Source organism: Xyrauchen texanus, chromosome 47 (genome assembly GCF_025860055.1).
Source record: "Xyrauchen texanus isolate HMW12.3.18 chromosome 47, RBS_HiC_50CHRs, whole genome shotgun sequence".
Classification (NCBI taxonomy): Eukaryota; Metazoa; Chordata; class Actinopteri; order Cypriniformes; family Catostomidae; genus Xyrauchen; species Xyrauchen texanus.
This window is the reverse complement of record NC_068322.1, coordinates 3,163,589-3,183,538: the sequence shown is the minus strand read 5'-3', so window position 1 is coordinate 3,183,538 and position 19,950 is coordinate 3,163,589. Positions and strand designations below refer to the sequence as shown.

The 19,950-nt window shown below is 38.7% G+C and overlaps 1 protein-coding gene across 1 annotated transcript; it reads left to right on the top strand.

The window, feature by feature from the left end:
• The first annotated feature begins 234 nt into the window (after positions 1–234).
• LOC127639105 (nicotinamide phosphoribosyltransferase) lies at positions 235–18,016 on the top strand. Its single transcript, XM_052120950.1, has 11 exons — positions 235–336; positions 7,256–7,412; positions 9,353–9,456; positions 9,551–9,679; positions 11,696–11,854; positions 12,168–12,304; positions 13,045–13,270; positions 15,540–15,659; positions 16,602–16,742; positions 16,833–16,967; positions 17,205–18,016. The coding sequence occupies exons 1-11, from the start codon at positions 277–279 to the stop codon at positions 17,316–17,318; spliced, it is 1,482 nt and encodes a 493-aa protein (XP_051976910.1). The 5' UTR covers positions 235–276; the 3' UTR covers positions 17,319–18,016.
• The last annotated feature ends 1,934 nt before the right edge of the window (positions 18,017–19,950 follow it).

The following is a 19,950-nucleotide window of genomic DNA, read 5'->3' as shown; positions in this document are numbered from 1 at the left end:
CAAACTTAGTAATAAAACTGTATTTAAATTTGACCAAATTAGCTTTATTGTAAATTAAATCGTCCAACTGAAACCATAATATTAAAAATTAAATATTTGGTACTGTCTCTCGCCTCGCCCCCTTACCGTGACGTTGGCGTAATCCCATCCACTGATTGGCCATCCATCCCTTTTGCTCACGCCCTCTCTAATGCCGTCATCCACCTTTCTCGACTACTGGGGTTGGTTGCGAGAACAACAGAACTGACAGGCGACTCCAGTCACGTCAAGGGAAAGATGGAGCAGTACAGATGCGAAGCGGACTTCAACATCTTGTTAGCCACCGACTCTTACAAGGTGAGCAGAGACCCACGGTCCGTCCCAAATCGAGCCGGTTCTGGTGTGATTTTGACCGGCGAACCCGTGACTGAGAAATAAATGCGGGAAAGTGAAAGAGAATTGAAGGTGGTTTCATCCTTCAGGCCGTTAACGATTAGAGTCGGTGTCAGTCAGGTCGCTAGGCCGAATGTGTGTGAGGAGAGAGCGCATGTACATCATTAATTTAATCCATTTAATTAAGACTGGGGGCGAGATTCGCAGGTCATGAGGGATGGGTTACCTCTCTCATCATTTACAAAAGCAAAACTGAAAGGAATCGCTCTCTCAGGAAATTGATTCTCCTGTGAGAATGGCAGAGCCACATCTGATGGAATCAATATTTAACTTATTTTAATATTTTAATAAATTACTAAGAGGCTGATAGTTGTGCAGCAAACCTTCACTTTGTAATGGCACCAGTCTGACTACATTAGAGGAATATTCCGCATTCAATACAAATTAAGCTCATTCTACAGCATTTGTGGCATAATGTTGATTACCACAAAAATAATGACTCGTTCCTCCTTTTCTTAAAAAAAGCAAAAATCGAGTTAGAGTGAGGCACTTATAAAGGAAGTGAATGGGGCCAATTATTGCATGGTTTAAAAGGCTTATATGTGAAGCTTATAATTTTATAAAAGCATTTGCATTCATTTTTCTGACTAAACGAATGTATTATTTGCACTGTAAAGTTGTTTAAATCATCGCTTTGGTGTTTATGGTGTTACGTTATCATGGCAACAAATTTGTAGAAATTGATATAATTTTACAAAGATTAGTAAGCGATTTCATCACACAAAATCATGCTAACACAAATATTGTTTACATCTTGGCGGGGTTATACTATAGGTAGACCGATATATCTGTTTTACTGATTAATCAGTGCCGATAGTTGATTTTTTTGAACTATCGATTATCGGCAAAAATCTGTCGATATTTGCGTATCTTTTTTCATCATTTAGTCATTTCAAAATAAAAGTCCCCAGTGTGTTTCGGGATTTTTTTATACTTAAAAGTCCCACACTATGCACCAAATCTTAACTTTCTAGTTATTAATTAGGATTTTGGTTGAACAAAAAACTGCATCTGAGAATTTATTAATTTTGGACTTTTTGTCTTTGCCCGCCATAATAAAGAAAGAATAAAATGTTTTGTTTACGTGCTATAAATCCATTTGAAAAACTATCGGCCAATGAATCGGTTATCGTCCTTTCCCACCAACTTAGTTAATCGGTATCTGCAAAATTCACTTGCGGTCTACCTCTAGGCTATACTTTTGAAACGGTGAGTTTTTTCATATTTACCATTTGGCCCCATTCACTTCCATTGTAAATGCCAGATCTTCCTTTTTTTATAGAAAGGAGGGTGGGATGAGTCTAAATACATTTTTGTGGTTATCAGCATTATTCCACAAATGCTGTCCATTGAGATGAGCTTTTATTGAACCTGGAGTAATACTTTAACTTCACTTTCATTTCAGATTTATCTGAGATCACATGAGGATTTTGACCATATTTCACTAGCATGCTTTTCGGTTGCATATGCAATTGCATTTTTACCTATTTAAGTTGCTGTTTGAAAATTGGATGCTCTTAATGTCATAGTAAAGTATTAGATCAAATATACATTATATACATGATCAGTGTTGGGTTGTAACATGTTACTGAAATCTAATTACATTTCACGGTAAGCAGAAATTTAACGCATTACTTTTAAAATTAAGTAATCTGATTACAGTTACAGACATGAATAAAATTACGTTACTTGGAATACACATTTATTGCCAAGACAATAATATGAAGTAAGCAGAATTCATTTAAAATGTATTACCTCCATATTTTAGTACTTTTATGTGTGTTGCTGTGTCAGCTAATGAGCATGCATGCTAACAAACCACCATGGCATAGAGAACACATATCAAGGCTACGGCTAATAAGTGAGCTGCGTTACTATGGATGCAGCGGAGTGTAGTTTGTTTATTCAAATTGAAAACAAAAGCAAAGCGTGCGCTGTGTCAGTGTGCTCCCAGCCCTGGCTGGAGGAGAGAGGCATGCAAGGCTGGGCTGGTGACAAACCCTTCTCAATTCTCCGCACTCTACCCCCTTTTTTTTGCACGCCTCCCTCGTGTGTTCCTCTGCAGCTGCTGCAGGAGGAGAGGAGATCAGCTTTGGGAGTATATGGAAAACAGCGCTCGTTCCCGACAGACAGAGGGATATATCGCTCACAAGGTGGAAACTTTTGCGGAACGGGGTCTTGAAAAATACTTTCTGTACTGCACACAATAAAACATAAACACAATGCAATAGCGTTACAGATGTGCAAGTGATAAAGGATACTCAATTCATCCGAGCACAAGCAGGGAGGTAGAAATAATCCATTTGCTGTAAAGTTGTGTAAACACACACATGCTGCACATGTACAGACACAAACAGACATACTGTACATGCACACATACACATGCATGATGCAACACACAAGCAAACCGTATATGCACACTGAAAAGAAACAACAAGTATTCAAATACACATTGGATTTACTAGCAAAGCTGTTTGCAAATATAGTCTTTCACACCAACACAAACACAGGTAAACAAGCATACTGTACACATACATGCCACACACAGCTAAGAAGGTTGTATATAGCGGACACACACACACACACACACCTGAAGATACTACAACAGCATATTTGAGATAAGAAAAATAAGTGGCATTTATAAATGCATTGGATCTATTTTGCCAAGTTGCTATCTTTGTCATGTTGCTGTAATTGTGTTATTGTTTTCAGTCAATATTAAAGTGCTAAACGAACTATTAGTGTCACGTTTGTATTTTTCGCAGGTTTGATTGATTTTAGAAAGTATCTTACTTTAAAGTAAAGTATTTAGTAATCTGATTACTTCCCATGGATTAATCTGTAAAGCAATGTGATTCCAATTTTAGAAGTAATCAGTAGTTGATTACTTTTTGAAAGTAACTTACCCAACACTGTACATGATATAGTGTACATTATATTTTACATATAGCTAGACCATGTAGTAGTTATACTGTATAGTGTGTATCCAAAAATATATACTATGTGTAATCTGTAAACCATGTAGTGTAGGTATAGATAGTTTATACTAGAAATCAATGTTTATGTAGAGTGTAGCAGCCTAGTCAAATAAATAAAATACATAAATACTAGAGAATAGAAGATGAAAGGTTAAATCCTGTCCTGGTTGAACCAAATGACTTGCTTTGTCCATTTTGCAAAGGGAGCAGGACTGTAGGAGTGTCCCTTCATTTCATCTAGCCTACTATAAAGGAAATTAGAGGATGAAATCTTGTACCGCTGTATATTATCTTTCATTAATAAGTCATAAGCAAACATTGTACATCGATTAACAAATCATTAAGGTAATATACACTTGTATATTTATATATTTGTAAATGTATGAATCAAAGTTTCATTACATTTCTTACTATTGGAATGCACATCGATTAATGATCTGTATTTTAAAGGCTTATGTGTTTGTGAAAGTTATTATTTGAAGTCAGGATGCATCCCCTCTGGATGTTGAGAGATGTTTCTGGCACAAGAACAACTGAGATTGTTTAAGTCCACTCAATATGCACAGTCCCTGTTGCTTTGGAGTACCACATAATCAATATATGTTATTCATTATATACCAAGAACGTTGAGTTGTCACAAGATGTTGTAACATGATGGACAATTGATGGATAATGATTTGAAACTTGCTAAGACCTACAAACATGTGCGGCAACTATAGTGTTTGTCTTTCAGTTGATTCACAACAAACAATCTCTGTTGACTGTAATAAGGATGGTTTATTTTACTGATATCCTTATTCGCGTCACTCACTTTCACCTTGGCTCCATTCCACAGTGCTCTCTGGCCTTGGATCCAGAGTAATGTTGGGTGTGTGTTGTGATGTGGAAATGGCCTCATCGGTGTTTTATTTTGATAATAGTGATAGAGGATGGGAGTAGATGCCTTTGTCTTTCAACCTCCCACCAGAGATGTAATAGGAGTCTTGTGTTTTGCATTAAGGTTGGTGGCACGTTAATTTAACCGTTCATTTAAGAGCCAGAGATCATGCGTAGAGTAGGGATGTGCACGAGTAGTCGAATACTCGAGTATTCGTTCTGCAATAATTATTCGAATAGTACATTTACATTTATGCATTTGGCAGATGCTTTTATCCAAAGTGACTTACAGTGCACTTATTACAGGGACAATCCCCCCGGAGCAACCTGGAGTTAAGTGCCTTGCTCAAGGACACAATGGTGGTGGCTGTGGAGATCGAACCAGCAACCTTCTGATTACCAGTTCAGCGCTTTAGCCCACTACGCCATCACCACTCCTATAGTAAAAGTACTATACATAATAAAAACATGAGATACAATATAAGCATAACTATTATATGCCGAGTGTATATATTCGTCCTGTACGTTAATTGCGTCAGTCTACTTTATTAGCGGTTTCTTTTTCTTCGCTTTGCATGCGCTTAAATGCTTTCATTTCTACTCACGTATTGCTTGCTTAAATATTGTCTTGTAAAAAACATGATAATAATCTTGTTTTGGATATAATTAGAAGCTTGTTTTTTAATGGTGACGCAACCTTTATGACAAAAAAAATTATTTTACACGTCTCTTTGTCATGAATTACCTTCAAATGCCAAAATGTTTTCCATATTTATCTTAACTAGCACTTTCATCTCAAGGAACATGTTACTTAAAAACACCATTAATACTGTGTATTTATTTATATTAAAATAGTCACAGGGTATACTGTATATTTAATTATAATTTTTAAGATCTGGCTGAAGAACAAACATGACGTATACTCTTAACTCTCTTTACTTTGAAAAAACATAATAATCATTTTAACATTTTAGGGATGTAGTTTACAAATGATGAAAACTGAGGAGAAACATTTAGACCTGCTAAAGCCCTCTCACAATATCAACCCACTTATGGAAACATTGCTCATATAACAATGTCACCTTTACTTAATAATGCATTACATTTTATTTTATTTTTGGGGAAAAAAAGAGATAAAATGTCTATTCTTCCATTTTCTCTATAAAGTATCATCCTATTCAGAGAGGAAATAATTAGTCCTGCATATTATTGTGTACATTTTCTGTCAGGTTGGATGGGAACTGTCGATGGACAGACATTTTCAGGTCTCTCCAGAGATGTACGATTGGGTTCAAGTCCGGGCTCTGGCTGGGCCAGTCAAGGACTTTCACAGAGTTGTCCCTAAGCCACTATTGCGCTGTCTTGGCTGTGTGCTTAGGGTCATTGTCCTGTTGCAGTGTTTCCCAAAGGATTTTGTGAGACTGTGTTTCCGGGGGTATGCTCTCCTGTAAGAACATTTTGTACATTTTAAAGTTTTATGCATCAATATGGTGCACTTTGAGAGCAAAATTAAGAGGCTAGATCTACGAAGAATTTTGTGCTCTTGTAAACAATTTTGTGCTCTAGTAGTAATTTAACCAAGACTGTAACAAACCACAAGAAGGATGTTCCGTTTTCTCTAATACAACATTAGAGATCTTTTATATTTTTATGAGAAGTGTACAAATATTTTCGGTTCATGAAACTGTGGCGGGACAAATGAGACTGTGGCTTGCCACCACAGTCTAGGTAATTAATGGGACACACTCTTTTGGAAGGTGAACCTTCAGTCCAGTTTGAGGTCCTGAGTGTTCTGGACATATGCAAAATATTGGACATGCGTTCCTTAAAACTGAAAAAGTACTGTTTAATAAAGAGTAAAATGATCCATCAGGGATGGTGTGGGACACAAAATCAGCTCAGTAGAGCAATGGTGACACTAGAATCAAACTAATCGATAATGAAATTCGTTGTCTATGATTTCCATGATCGATAATAATTGATTTTATCGATTAGTTGTTGCTGCCCTTGTAATGATTAAATAGCATTTGTAAAACTGCACAGTAGCTTTAGCCATGTAAAGAGCATTGGTTTGGCTTGTGTTAACAATTTTATCTGGTGTCCATCTTTATGCTTTTTTCCTCAGTATTCAACATCACAATTATGCAGTTGTTGCCCTGGAGATTATTGGCCATTATTGACTATTTGTCTTCTTTGCCTTGGGAACGACAGGCCAGGTCAGAAGCACCTGCACAGTTTAACTAAAATGGACCATTTAGTTTGTTTCATATTCCACATCTAAAATTCACTCCTTACATAACCTCCTGGGTTTAATCCATGGGTGCTTGGTTTGTCTTCCATGTTCTGAGACGAATGTGCTGCACCTACTCTGTGACATTACATCATGTCCTCCATGCACATGGCCAGTTGTTTGTGCATGCCTGCAGCTGTTCCTATGAACAGGGGTTTGTTCTAGAAAGAGAGGGCATTAAGACGACCCAAAAGGAACGACATCACTGCTCCACGAGGACTTTTGCCCTATAGTAGAGCCGGAGAGAGTCACTCACAGAGTGCAGAGGCCATAGTAGCTGTCAGACACAACCATGAGTGTATGAGCAGCCAAAAACTGTCAAGGAAAGGTCAAAATATCATAAGGGAGCTTAGCTTGTACGCTATTTGGTAATCAGTGTAACTGAGATCCCATTCTCTGCATAGAATATATTTTCATCAGCTGTGTTTTTGGACAAACCAGAGTTTCGAAAAAACATTGTGTGGTTGCCAGGGCATGTTCTGGTTGATTGCTAGGTAATTGTTTACTTCTCCAGGTGAAAAGTGCCCAGTCTTTATAATACTCTCTATGATAGATATGGCTTGGGATCCTCCTTCAATGTAAGTGAATGGATTTTTCTTTTCACATCTGGTGTGCATGCTGCCTTGTTGACTTGGTATTGTGGTGTCATAATTTAAATGTATGCTTTTCTGTCTTGCAGGTCACGCATTACAAACAGTACCCACCCAACACTAGTAAGGTGTACTCTTACTTTGAATGCCGCGAGAAGAAGACAGACCCTACCAAGCCCAGAAAAGTCAAATACGACAAAACGGTCTTCTACGGGCTTCAGTACATTCTACACAAATACTTAAAAGGTACATTAAACATGGTTGTCACTACTGATTATTGCCTTTGGTCATTTTGGTTTGTGTTCCAGCTCAAGAATGCAACCTTCACTCCAAACGTAGTCATACAGTTAGTTTGGTTTATTCTACTCGTAAGCAGCCCAAAAATGTCACTGACAGACAGACAAAAGGACTTTCTCGTCAAAGAAACAAATGTTGTAGTAATATGATCTCAAAAGTATTGCATAAAAAAACATCAGCATGAAGGTGCACTTGAGTGAAAGCTTCTCAGTTTGGTTGGAGGTTGTTGTTCTGTGTTGTGCTCCAATATGCCACATTTACAAAAAAAAATTGGGTATTTTAACACTCTTAATAGATTTCACAGTGTGTCAGGGTGAAGGCTTTAGAAATTGTGTTATGGGATGAAACACGACAATGGAACATCTGCTCTTTTAGCCTCTGCAATTCAAAAGACTGCTCGATACAGTCTTTAGTCTGGTTTCAGCCATGGGCATCTTTGCTAAACCTAATTTATATAAAAAGTTGGTGTGGCTGCACTACTTGTATTGTCCCTTTGAATAATTGCTTATGCTTGTGTTATTACAGTTTTGGCCTGGCAGCACTATATTGATATCCCTCAAACATTCTGATTAGGATTTGTTTGGCAGATCTCTGCCTCCCCTACCAAGGAGGAACCGGGAGCCGGGTGGACGGTTCACTGAAGACTTTTAAATACAAGCAGTTAATTCAAACACAACATACAAAGTGCTATCTAGCACACACACGCCGGCAGATGCAGACACACACACAGCTCCGTGTGATGCTCAAACTGTTGACCTTCCCGGCCCAACGCAGAATGCACATGTTTGCGAGCTGTGTGCAACTCTTTCTCTCCCTCACTGGTGTCTCCTGCTCCTCTTTATCCCTCTCCCGGTGGATTGGGGTATCTCAGCGCCAGGCGTCCATCCTTACGGCTCGGCCACGCCCTACACACCTTTGGTCTAAACTTCTAACCGTCAGTATTTTTTTAATTTGATCCCCTTTTCTCCCAATTTGGAATGCCCAATTCCCACTACTTAGTAGGTACTTGTGGTGCCACAATTACTCCCCTCAATCCGGGTGGTGGAGGAACCATGGTCCTGGAGGAACGTTTCACTGTGTACTGTACTAACTGTGCATGGTTGAGCGACAATAAAAAACACTTGACACTTGGAGGACAAGCTTCTGAGACCGCCAATCTGCAAATCTTATCACGTGGCTCATTGTGCATGACACAGCGGAGACTCACAGCATGTGGAGGCCCATGCACAACTTACCACACGCCCCATTGTGAACGAGAACTACTAATCGCGACCATGAGGAGGTTACCCTATGTGACTCTACCCTCCCTAGCAACCGGGCCAATTTGGTTCCTTAGGAGACCTGGCTGGAGTCACTCAGCACACCCTGGATTCGAACTCGCTACTCCAGGGTGGTAGTAAGCGCCAATACTCGAGCTATCAGGCCCCTCTAACACTCAGTATTAAACCTCTGCAGTTAATTAAGCCCAGACAACTTTAAAATATAGACTCCATCAATACCTTTTGTAGATAGTTTCTGCCTTTGGCATGCTATCCACGTTTGTCTTTTAACTTTAAACTTGTTTAAAAATAAATATCCTTGTGACGTGCATTGATGGTTAATTTGGATATAAGTGTCTGCCAAATGGATAAATCTAATGTAAATGTAACCCAAACCGAGCAGCAGTTTAACTTTGTGTATATGCTGTGCCTTTTAGATGATTTGTTGCATCTCTGTAGACTGTCCTTGTGGGACAATGCTGTCCTGTGAGCATGGCAGAGACCCTTAATTGAATAGTGCAAGGATGTAGGATAGTGTGCTGTTTTTGTATTATCTTATGGTTCAGCTTGTGCCTGGTGGTGTCTTTTACTTACACTTTTTCCTTCTTTGACATCTTTTTGCTCTCTCAGGACAGGTCATCACATCAGAGAAGATTCAGGAAGCAAAAGCGGTGTACCGGGAACACTTTCAGGATGATGTGTTCAATGAAAAAGGCTGGAACTACATTCTGCAGGTAAGGTGAAGTTCAAATCTCTGACTATTCCAGTCACTGAATGTTTTGTTCCACAGAGCCCTTCAGTCATGGTTCATATGTAATGTCACTGCAGAAATATAATGGTCACCTGCCTATCGAGATCAAAGCTGTGCCGGAGGGAAGTGTTATCCCACGTGGGAATGTGCTCTTCACCGTGGAAAGCACAGATCCGGAATGCTACTGGCTCACTAACTGGGTAGAGGTGAGTCACAACCTTAAATTGGTCCCTAAAGTCATATTTACATGCAATTTACGTTCATTTATCCAAAGCGACTTACTTTGCATTCCAGGAATATTTTTATACTTGGAATGCTCATTTAACAGCTTGTCACCATTTTCACCTTTCATGATTTTTCGATGTGTGAAAATACACTCGCTAGCATTATCAACTTTTGGTTCTTCAGGATTTGCTTTCTCATTTGGGTTTAGCTTGAAATCTGCTGAGTCATGCTGACTGCCCAACATCAAGCCGCACCTGTACAGAACATTCATCGTGATACACTTCACCTGTCACCTAGCAAATAGTCATTAGGGTTTCCTTTTTTCATCTTGTGTGTGCCCAGATGCCCTTGGCTTCCAGAACACGTTGCCACTGAAGCAGACAGCACATTACTGCCCCTGTTATGTTATCTGAAGGATTTAGGAGATTGGAAATAAACTTATGCTTCCTTTATATTGACCATGAGAAGGCATTGATGCAAATGAATGACTGGATTGTTTGTAGGCTATTAAGGCTACATTAAACTGATAATTACAATATTTATTGTCTTCATGTAGGCTTCCGGCATAAGCTGCTCTTAGCAGTCTTTTGTGCCATGAGGCTGAAAACAATCTCTTATTTGTGACAGTCACATGCTTGCACATTTCATAATAGTTTGGCTTTACAGGCATGTGATCCAGTGGCCTATTTGCACCAACTGGCCTTATAATATTTGACTGAAGACTGAAGGATGCACATCTGAGGTCAAAGAAAGTTTTGTCCTCTCTTGATCCATGACTTAGTCTTTTAATTGGAGAAAACACACAATAATTTAAATAATTTATTGCGACGTTTCGGTCACACAGCCTTCATCAAGCATACATAAAAAATAAAATAAACTTTTATGTATGTCTGATGAAGATAAACCGTGTCAGCCCTCATTCCCAATTGAACATATCACATCTGCAACGACACCTACATTTGCTCCAAGGTAAATTAAAGCTAATAACTTTACATTAATTAATTAATGTATTGATTCAAGTCATAGTAAATAAAAAGTTCACAGCATAAAAATGTGTGTGTTATGAGACATAATAAACAGCTCTGCTCACTTACGCTAATGTTATTAGATGTGTAATCACCACTACTTGTGGTGGCGTAGTGACTCGTCTCAATTCAGGTGGAGGAGAATAACTCTCAGTCAATCCATGCATCTTATCACGTGGCTTGTTGAGCATGTTAATGCGGCGATATAGTGCGTGTGGTGGCTTCACGCCATCCACAGTGGTATCCACGCACAACTCACCATGCACACCACCAAAAACGAACCACATTATAGCGATCATGTGGGGGTTACCCTCTCTACCCAGTTAAAAACAACACACACGATTCTCAAATACACAAACATTAAAATAATCCAAATTTGGCCTCTTGGTATCTGGGTAGCTCAGTGAGTATTGGCGCTTACTATCACCCCTGGGTCGTGAGTTCGAATCCAGGGTGTGCTGAGTGTCACCAGTCAGGTCTCCTTAGTAACCAAATTGGCCCGGTTGCTAGGGAGGGTGGAGTCACATGGGGTAACCTCCTCGTGGTCGCGATTAGTGGTTCTCGCTCTCAATGGGGCACGTGGTAAGTTGTGCGTGGATAGTGGAAAGTAGCATGAGCCTGGGAGTCTCTACTGTGTCATGCACAATGAGTCACGTGATAAGATGCGCAGATTGACTATCAGAAGCGGAGGCAACTGAGACTTGTCCTCTGCCACCCGGATTGAGGTACCGCGGCACCACGAGGACCTACAAAGTAGTGGGAATTGGGCATTCCAAATGGGGAGAAAAAAAGGGTATTGAAAACAACAAAATGGCTTCTAAATAAATATCTTTGAAGTTTATTTCTATGGACAATGTGTGTCAGCCTTTTCTGTTCTTGAATATATTTATATGAAGATCCAAACTATTCCCCTAAAACTGAGAGAAGTGTTTAAGTCTTTAATTCTAACAGTGTGGTTTGTCTCGTCAACAGACGATCTTGGTTCAGACCTGGTATCCCATCACGGTGGCGACAAACTCACGAGAACAGAAAAAGATTCTGGCCAAATATCTCATGGAAACGTCAGGAAGCCTGGAGGGATTGGAGTATAAACTACATGACTTTGGCTACCGAGGAGTTTCATCTCAAGAGGTAGCGTTAATGTGCACTTAAGTTGAAGTACTGTGTGCTAAAAAGCTCACATAGAAAGTGTTTGCTCTTTCCTAAACCCAGCCACTCTGATTTAGCTACCACACCAGTCAAACATCCCTGATTAACTGTATCTAGATTGATTAGGAAAAGTTTGGACATCTTAGTTACTCCTAATAAAGAATTCATAACACACTTACTGGACATACCGAGCATCACGTACAGTTCAGATCACAGCACCCTTTTTCTAGAAATTTGCCCTTGATAGTTTCACTCTTGCTGTAGATCTGTATTTACACACGTGTCTCTGCTTTAGACGGCTGGTATCGGTGCATCTGCACACTTGGTAAACTTCAAAGGAACAGACACTGTGGCCGGGATCAGCGTCATTAAGAAGTACTACGGCACCAAAGACCCAGTTCCTGGTTTCTCCGTACCAGCTGCTGAACACAGGTGGAACAACCCAAAAAAGTCATATGTTTCTCAATGGTAGATATTATAATACAATGCTAATAATCGTGATGCTGATGGGAGGGTTTGCTTTCCACTGACTAGTTAGTGAGGTATGCATACACTGATGATGTGGCCCAATGTCTTCCAGTTAGTTAGTGCCGCAGCATCACCCCTCTCATTTCTATAGTAGTAAATTGTGCAAGAGCTGTCTGCACCCACTGTTACATAACTACCAAAGCTCATAGTCTTTCTTCATGCAATATTTGGTGTGAAAGACACAATGTAGTGAAGGGAAATAAAGACCCTTGCTCGAGTTTCGGTTCAAAACCAGTTCTGCTTTTGATATACACTATGTCTAGCATAGGAAAGGTGCTATGAAGTATTTTGCGTACTGTGGCGCCCCTTAGTGGCAGTCAATCAAAATTGACCTAGTTTATTTCCTCAATACATGTTTGTGGAGTTATTTGCAAATGATGCATTATTACACAGTTTTATAGTTAAGAGAAACGTTTTTGTCCTTGTTATCTTTCATCAAAATGAAACAATTTGCTCTGCTTCTGAAATGTCCTCCCCTCCAACCACCTGTCACACAGAGAGCACCTTCACAGTCCAAACAATACCTGATAGTTGAAATCATCTCCCGCCTTGCATATGAAAAGTATACTGACACATGCAGAAATATGTCACATTACAGAAGCACTCTTTAGTTCTCAGTCTGACTGCTTTCTGTCTGTCCGCAGCACAATCACTGCCTGGGGGAAGGACCATGAGAAAGATGCTTTCGAGCACATCATAAAGCAGTTCCCCTCTGTCCCCGTGTCCATCGTCAGTGACAGCTACGACATCTACAACGCCTGTGAGAAGATCTGGGGGGAAGACCTCAGGAGTCTGATCGAGATGAGGAGTGCAGACGCCCCTCTGGTGGTCCGACCAGATTCAGGAAACCCTCTAGACACGGTGCTAAAGGTAGACCTCATCCCATTACACTTTGTTTTAATGGTCTACAATAATGCACTAACTAAGCATAAATAAGACAGTAATTAAAAATGAACTGAATTTAGAGGATGGCTATCTTAGCCATTATTTACAACTTACGGGACGACACGTGCACACCACCGCTTTGCTAAAACTGTAAAACAATAACGTTAGTGAAACCTAAATTAGAACTATCGTGTCAGATGTGAAAGAAGAGGAGAATTTCCTCTGTCCTCATTTCAGTTGTTTTTCATATAAACATCCGCTAGATTCATGTCTTTTTGTTGCCGTAAAAGAACTTAAAACTGTTAAAAACGCGTTTCGTGACACCTGCGTTCCGCCTTATGTTCATTACGCTGCATCTTGCTTTTTTTAGCACACGAACGTGTTTGGTCTGAACGTGTTTTGTCAGATCCAGAGTCAGAAATGAACAAGGGCTCAGGATAAATGCCACTGGAGGTGACAAAAATGACCCTGAAATTGAAAATGTTGGGATAAAAAAAGAAAAAGTGGGACTTATGGTTTCTATTTCTATTCTAGACCATACGTATCACAAGAAATTATTTGATGTTAATTTAAATGTATAGATTATAAGTAATCTGATTACTCATGTTGAATATGTATTTTAAGGAATTGATTAATTTGGAATATTAGATGTAACACTGTGACATCATATTGTCATATTTTGTATGGTTAGAAAAAATATGCTCTAAAAATTCCATCAAAAGGCCGATTAAAAACAACTCCAGGGTGCAAATGTTGCCCCTTTATTGAAAAGTTAATTTATGACAATAGTCTATATACCCTCTTTTAGAAATGCTTTAGTCAATAGCTACATAAATGCTACACATACTCAATAAAATAATAATAACAATACAGATATGCTTCTCTCAAAGCAAGAATGTAATGTAGGTAATGTTTTGCAAAAATAAAAAAAAAGGGTACTCTTAAAATATGTTTTTAATATAATAGAATAATAAAGAATAACATATGTCTATAGATGCATGTAACAAAAATTATATTTGTGTTACTTTTTGCACTTTAACAAGCCCCCCAATAAGAATGGTTAATGATCCACTAATTAACTAATTTCATTTAATTAAATGAATCCTAAAATAAAGACATTTTGATTGCTTTGCTTATAATTTGTTTGAGATTTATTTAATTGGAACATGAAAAAAATATATATATTTTTTTGTAATTTATCCATCCATCCATCCATCCATTTTCAACCGCTTATCCAAAGTCGGGTCGCGGGGGCAGCTGCTCCAGCAGGGGGCCCCAAACTTCCCTATCCCGAGCCACATTAACCAGCTCTGACTGGGGGACCCCAAGGCGTTCCCAGGCCAGTTTGGAGATGTAATCTCTCCACCTAATCCTGGGTCTTCCCCGAGGCCTCCTCCCAGCTGGACGTGCCTAAAACACCTCCCTAGGGAGGCGGCCAGGGGGCATCCTTACCAGATGCCCAAACCACCTCAACTGGCTCCTTTCCACGCAAAGGAGCAGCGGCTCTACTCCGAGCTCCTCACGGATGACTGAGCTCCTCACCCTATCTCTAAGGGAAAAGCCCGCCACCCTTCTGAGGAAACCCATTTCGGCCGCTTGTACTCGCGGCCTAGTTCTTTCGGTCATGACCCAGCCTTCATGACCATAGGTGAGGGTAGGAACGAAAATTGACCGGTAGATCAAGAGCTTTGCCTTTCGGCTCAGCTCTCTTTTCGTGACAATGGTACGATAGAGCGAGTGCAATACCGCACCCGCTGCCACGATTCTCCGGCTAACCTCCCTCTACATTGTCCCCTCACTCTTGAACAAGACCCCGAGGTACTTGAACTCCTTCACTTGGGGCAATACCTCCCTACCTACCCGGAGTATGCACTCCATTGGTTTCCTGCTGAGAACCATGGCCTTCTCATACATGGCATTTTTGCAATTTATTAGTAAACGATTTGAAAGTCCAATAATAATTAGCCTTAATTACTGGCTTAATATTGTTCAATAAACTGGACATTTGATTTCTGAAATAGAGCACTAATTGCACTACTTTCAACACAAAAATAAGACATTCAATAAGTTGTAAATAATTGCTAAGATAGCCATACTCTACATTCAGTTAATGATTAATTCCTGTCTATTCATGCTTAACTAGTGCATAACTGTGGACCCTTAAAATAAAGTTTTGCCAAATTATATTTTAACAAGTTCTAATGAACACTAGCTGATTTAGTGCATGTCACAATCACTTTTTTTCATTCGCAAGGTCCTAGAGATTTTAGGAAAGAAATTTGTTCCGTTTGAGAACTCCAAAGGCTACAAGGTGCTTCCACCCTACATCCGAGTCATTCAGGGTGACGGTGTGGACATCAACACTCTTCAGGAGGTATGTATGCCCGGCTCATGTCAGAACCACTACTGGTACTGTATACAGTGGCCCCCAAAATACTTGCACACTTAAGCCACACATACATACTATGAAAGAAAGTGCACTAGATACAACATATTGAAAAGCAAGTGGCATCTGCAAACAAATGAAACGATATTTTCTCTGAATGGACCATTTTTCCGTGCCACTTTGGTATTGCATGTATGATGTTTACATACGTGTCCTTGCAAAGTAACCAAAGGTAGAGTTCATCCATTTTACTATTATTATTATTATTATTTTATTTTTTTCCCCAATTTGGAATGCCCAATTTATAATGCGCTCTAAGTCCTCGTAGTGGCGTAGAGACTCGCCTCAATCCGGGTTGCGGAGGAAGAATCTCAGTTGCCTCCGCGTCTGAGACCGTCAATCCACGCATCTTATCACGTGGCTTGTTGAGCGCGTTAGCGCTTGGAGGCTTCACGCTGTTCTCCACGGCATCCACGCACTCCACCGAGAGCTAGAACCACACATTATAGCGACCAAAAGGAGGTTACCCATGTGACTCTGCCCTCCCTAGCAACCGGGCCAATTTAGTTGCTTAGGTGACCTGGCTGGAGTCACTCAGCATGCCCTGGATTTGAACCAGTGACTCCAGGGGTGGCACTCAGCGTCAATACTCGCTGAGCTACTCAGGCACCCCCATCCCTTTTACTATTAACATGTTTCACTCATGTTTGGCAACTACAAAATACATTTAGTCTTCATTTTTAACAGTATATTTATTATTTTATCATTTCGATTCCTACACATTTTTGTGCTTGTGCCATTTTTTCTTTAAAGAACGTGTCTTTTGCTTTGATATTTAATATCTAATGCAGTGACATTCAGACATTTTCAAGTGTCTAAATACTTTTTTGTGGCCTCTGTGTGTTACTTTACTGATTTGTGATAATACAGATTGTGGAGGGCATGAAAGAGCACAGATGGAGCATTGAGAACGTCGCATTTGGCTCAGGAGGAGCTTTGCTGCAGAAACTGACCCGAGATCTGCTCAACTGCTCTTTTAAGTGCAGTTACGTGGTGACCAACGGACTGGGCGTAAGTTCAGATCGCTTCCCTTTTCTTCCTCCGTCTTTCTGGTGTGACAATGTAACATTTCTCAATAAGCTTTTGTAATGTTTATTGCAGGTGAACGTCTTCAAAGATCCAGTTGCAGACCCCAATAAAAGGTCAAAGAAGGGTCGGCTTTCTCTTCACAGGACACCAAACGGGGAATTTGTTACTCTAGAAGAGGGGAAGGGTGACCTGGAGGAGTATGGAGAGGTATGTTTTTAGCCAAATACACTGCCACTTCCTCTATCTTTATGTGAAACTCTACTAGTTCGCTGGATTCAGTAATTCGTCATTGAACTCTGTAAAAAGAGCTTTTTGGTGTGTCAACTACAGGAGCCATCCCAAATGAACACTAGGATAGGGAAAGAGTGTGTTATTGCTTCAATTTGACATATCATCTGTCAGCATTCTTGCCAAATCTGCCCATTTAAACATTTTCTCACGTAGGATTTGCTGCATACTGTGTTCCTGAACGGGAAGATTGTTAAGACGTACACCTTCGACGAGGTCAGAGACAATGCCAAGCTGAAGGAGAGTGAAGTGGAGGAGCTTCTGCTCTGAGCACACCTCTACCTGTCTCCCCATCTGCCCTCTTTCTCTTCTCACTCCACACACACTACAGACCCGGTCTAAACCGCACGCCGTTGAGAGACGTGCGGGTGAGTCACCCCACATTCAGTGTACAAAGCTGTTCTACATTTCTCTCTTCAGACTCTGCTAGGCTTCAGTGTCTCTTTCTAATGGTGGAGAATCATCATGCTATTTAAATAATTTAACAGTGTATTTGACCAAGCGTGCTATCGATCACACGTCTTTGCCGGATTGGAGACGTATATGTGTGTATACCGTGAGAAGATTTTGCTTTGCTAGTTTGACTGTAGGACTGAAAGGTCGTTCAGTGTTTGTTGAATGTAAATATCGTGCGTACGGTTTATCACTTTATCAAAGGATTATTATATTCCTGTATGCAAAGGAGATGGCTGATCTAGGGGGACACTTTTCATTCACATTCATTGGCCTTGTTTTTGCTTTTCTTGTTGGGAACTTCTCACAACAGCATGTCCAGGTCACTTTTCCACATGTTGCATAAACAATAAGATAAGAAATCTGCTTTTAGGACCATAAAAATGTTTTTTGCAGTGTGACATTATTTTCATGACATTTTAACACATTCTCACTACCCATAATGTATACTGATATTTTATTTTATAAATGTGTGTGTGTGTATATGCATGTATGTATGTGTATGTATGTATTTATATATATATATATATATATGATGTATACATACATACATACATACATTATATATATATATATATATATATATATATATATATATATATATATATATATATACATACATACATATACATATATATATGCATACATACATACATAATATATATATATATATAAATACATACATACATGCATAGGTGGAAATGCAGGAGGTCGGGGGTCAGGGACCCCCTCATCTGAGGGTTGTTCCCCCAAAAAATATCATTAAAATATGTGTATTGTAAATAATAGAATGATATATTCTTAAAATAATTGTTTAAGAAATAAAATAATACAAATGCAAACGGGGCAACAACAAAAAAAACCTTGGTGTCCCCTTCGTTATGCTCTTGAGAATCGCCACGCCTATCCCCCTACATTTTGATGACATTTTCAGCCCCTGCATACATGCATATATATATATATATAGATGTGTTTACATGTTTTTTGTTAATTCCATTAATCTTTATAAACAAAATTAATATTACTATTATTATATATTTTTTATTATTATTTATTGTTTTTACATAAAATTTGTATCATTTAAAAAACATGAAAAAACAAATATGGAAACATACTACCATAATGTATAAATACAAAAAATAAATAAATAAATAAATAAGTATTTTAACATTACAATCATGATATTTTTTTATGCTTACTTTTATTTTTTCATTATCATTGACAATTAGAGAAACAGGTGTCACTTTGCAAAAACTTTTGGATGGTTCTTTAAAAAGAGTTGTAAAATGTATCCATATAATTTAGCATTTATTTATTTTATTTTTAGGTGATATATGACCTGGACGAGTTCTTGACAGGTTTCATGAGATTCGTTCAGATATATTAGAACCTTCTATTTATTTTTATTTATTTATATGTTTAAGTTTGCCAACATGTTAGATGCTAATCATGATATACAATATAAAGCCGACATATGTAAGACAAAATCTAAATGTTTTAATATTCACTACAACTTTTTATTCAAAAACACTTTTATTATACAACAGGAATCATTTTAGAAGAGCTTGGTTTTACTATTTTGTATACTTGCAGTTTCAAACACCAGAATCATAATTTTTTATGAAAGATCATAATTACCGCCATATTTACTGTAGTAAATATCCATAGTCAGAATAATGTGGCCAAATTGCCTCCTCTCTTGTATATATCGGCTTGTGTGTTTATTTTATGAGAGCTGGCTTATTATTCGTGCATATTTAGATTTGTTCTTATTTTTGTCTAATGCCTATTTTGTACCAACAGAAAATTCACTGCTATGTTCTGTAGATGACTTAAGAAGTTGTTTGATCAGTCTCTGGCACGTGTTCATTATGCATGTGTGTGTGTGTGTGTGTGTGTGTGTGTGTGTGTGTGTGTGTGTGTGTGTGTACATACCTGTTTGATTGTACACTTGCTTGATAATACTTGCTAATTATAATTTGATTGATGTTTTTATCTATATGTTGGGTCTGCCATTTTCTTTCAACCTCTTAAAATATTTTAAATTGAAAATATTTTGATGGCATATTAAAAACAAGAACAATCCATCCTAATTGCCGAAATGTATTCTTTTTTATTATTATTTATGATATAGTAAATTTAATTAAAGCATTCCGTTTTATAGCTGCTGTAAGAACAGTTAACTGTTTCTCGGTGCACTAGCCTTCAACCTAGTAATTAAATCATGAGTTTAAAACTGTTAAGTAACATTAGTGTGAAAGCTTAAATAAAAAGCAATATCATACTGATTCAAGTTTGATTTGTTTTTGTATAAAAGAGAAGGTTTGGAAATGCCACACGTGGTTATTTGACTTAAACAAGTTTCTCAGAAATGCTCCAAATAAAATATGAAACTTAACATTTACTGCCCATATTAAACTTATGATCCGAAAGGAAAAGTTCACGGTCC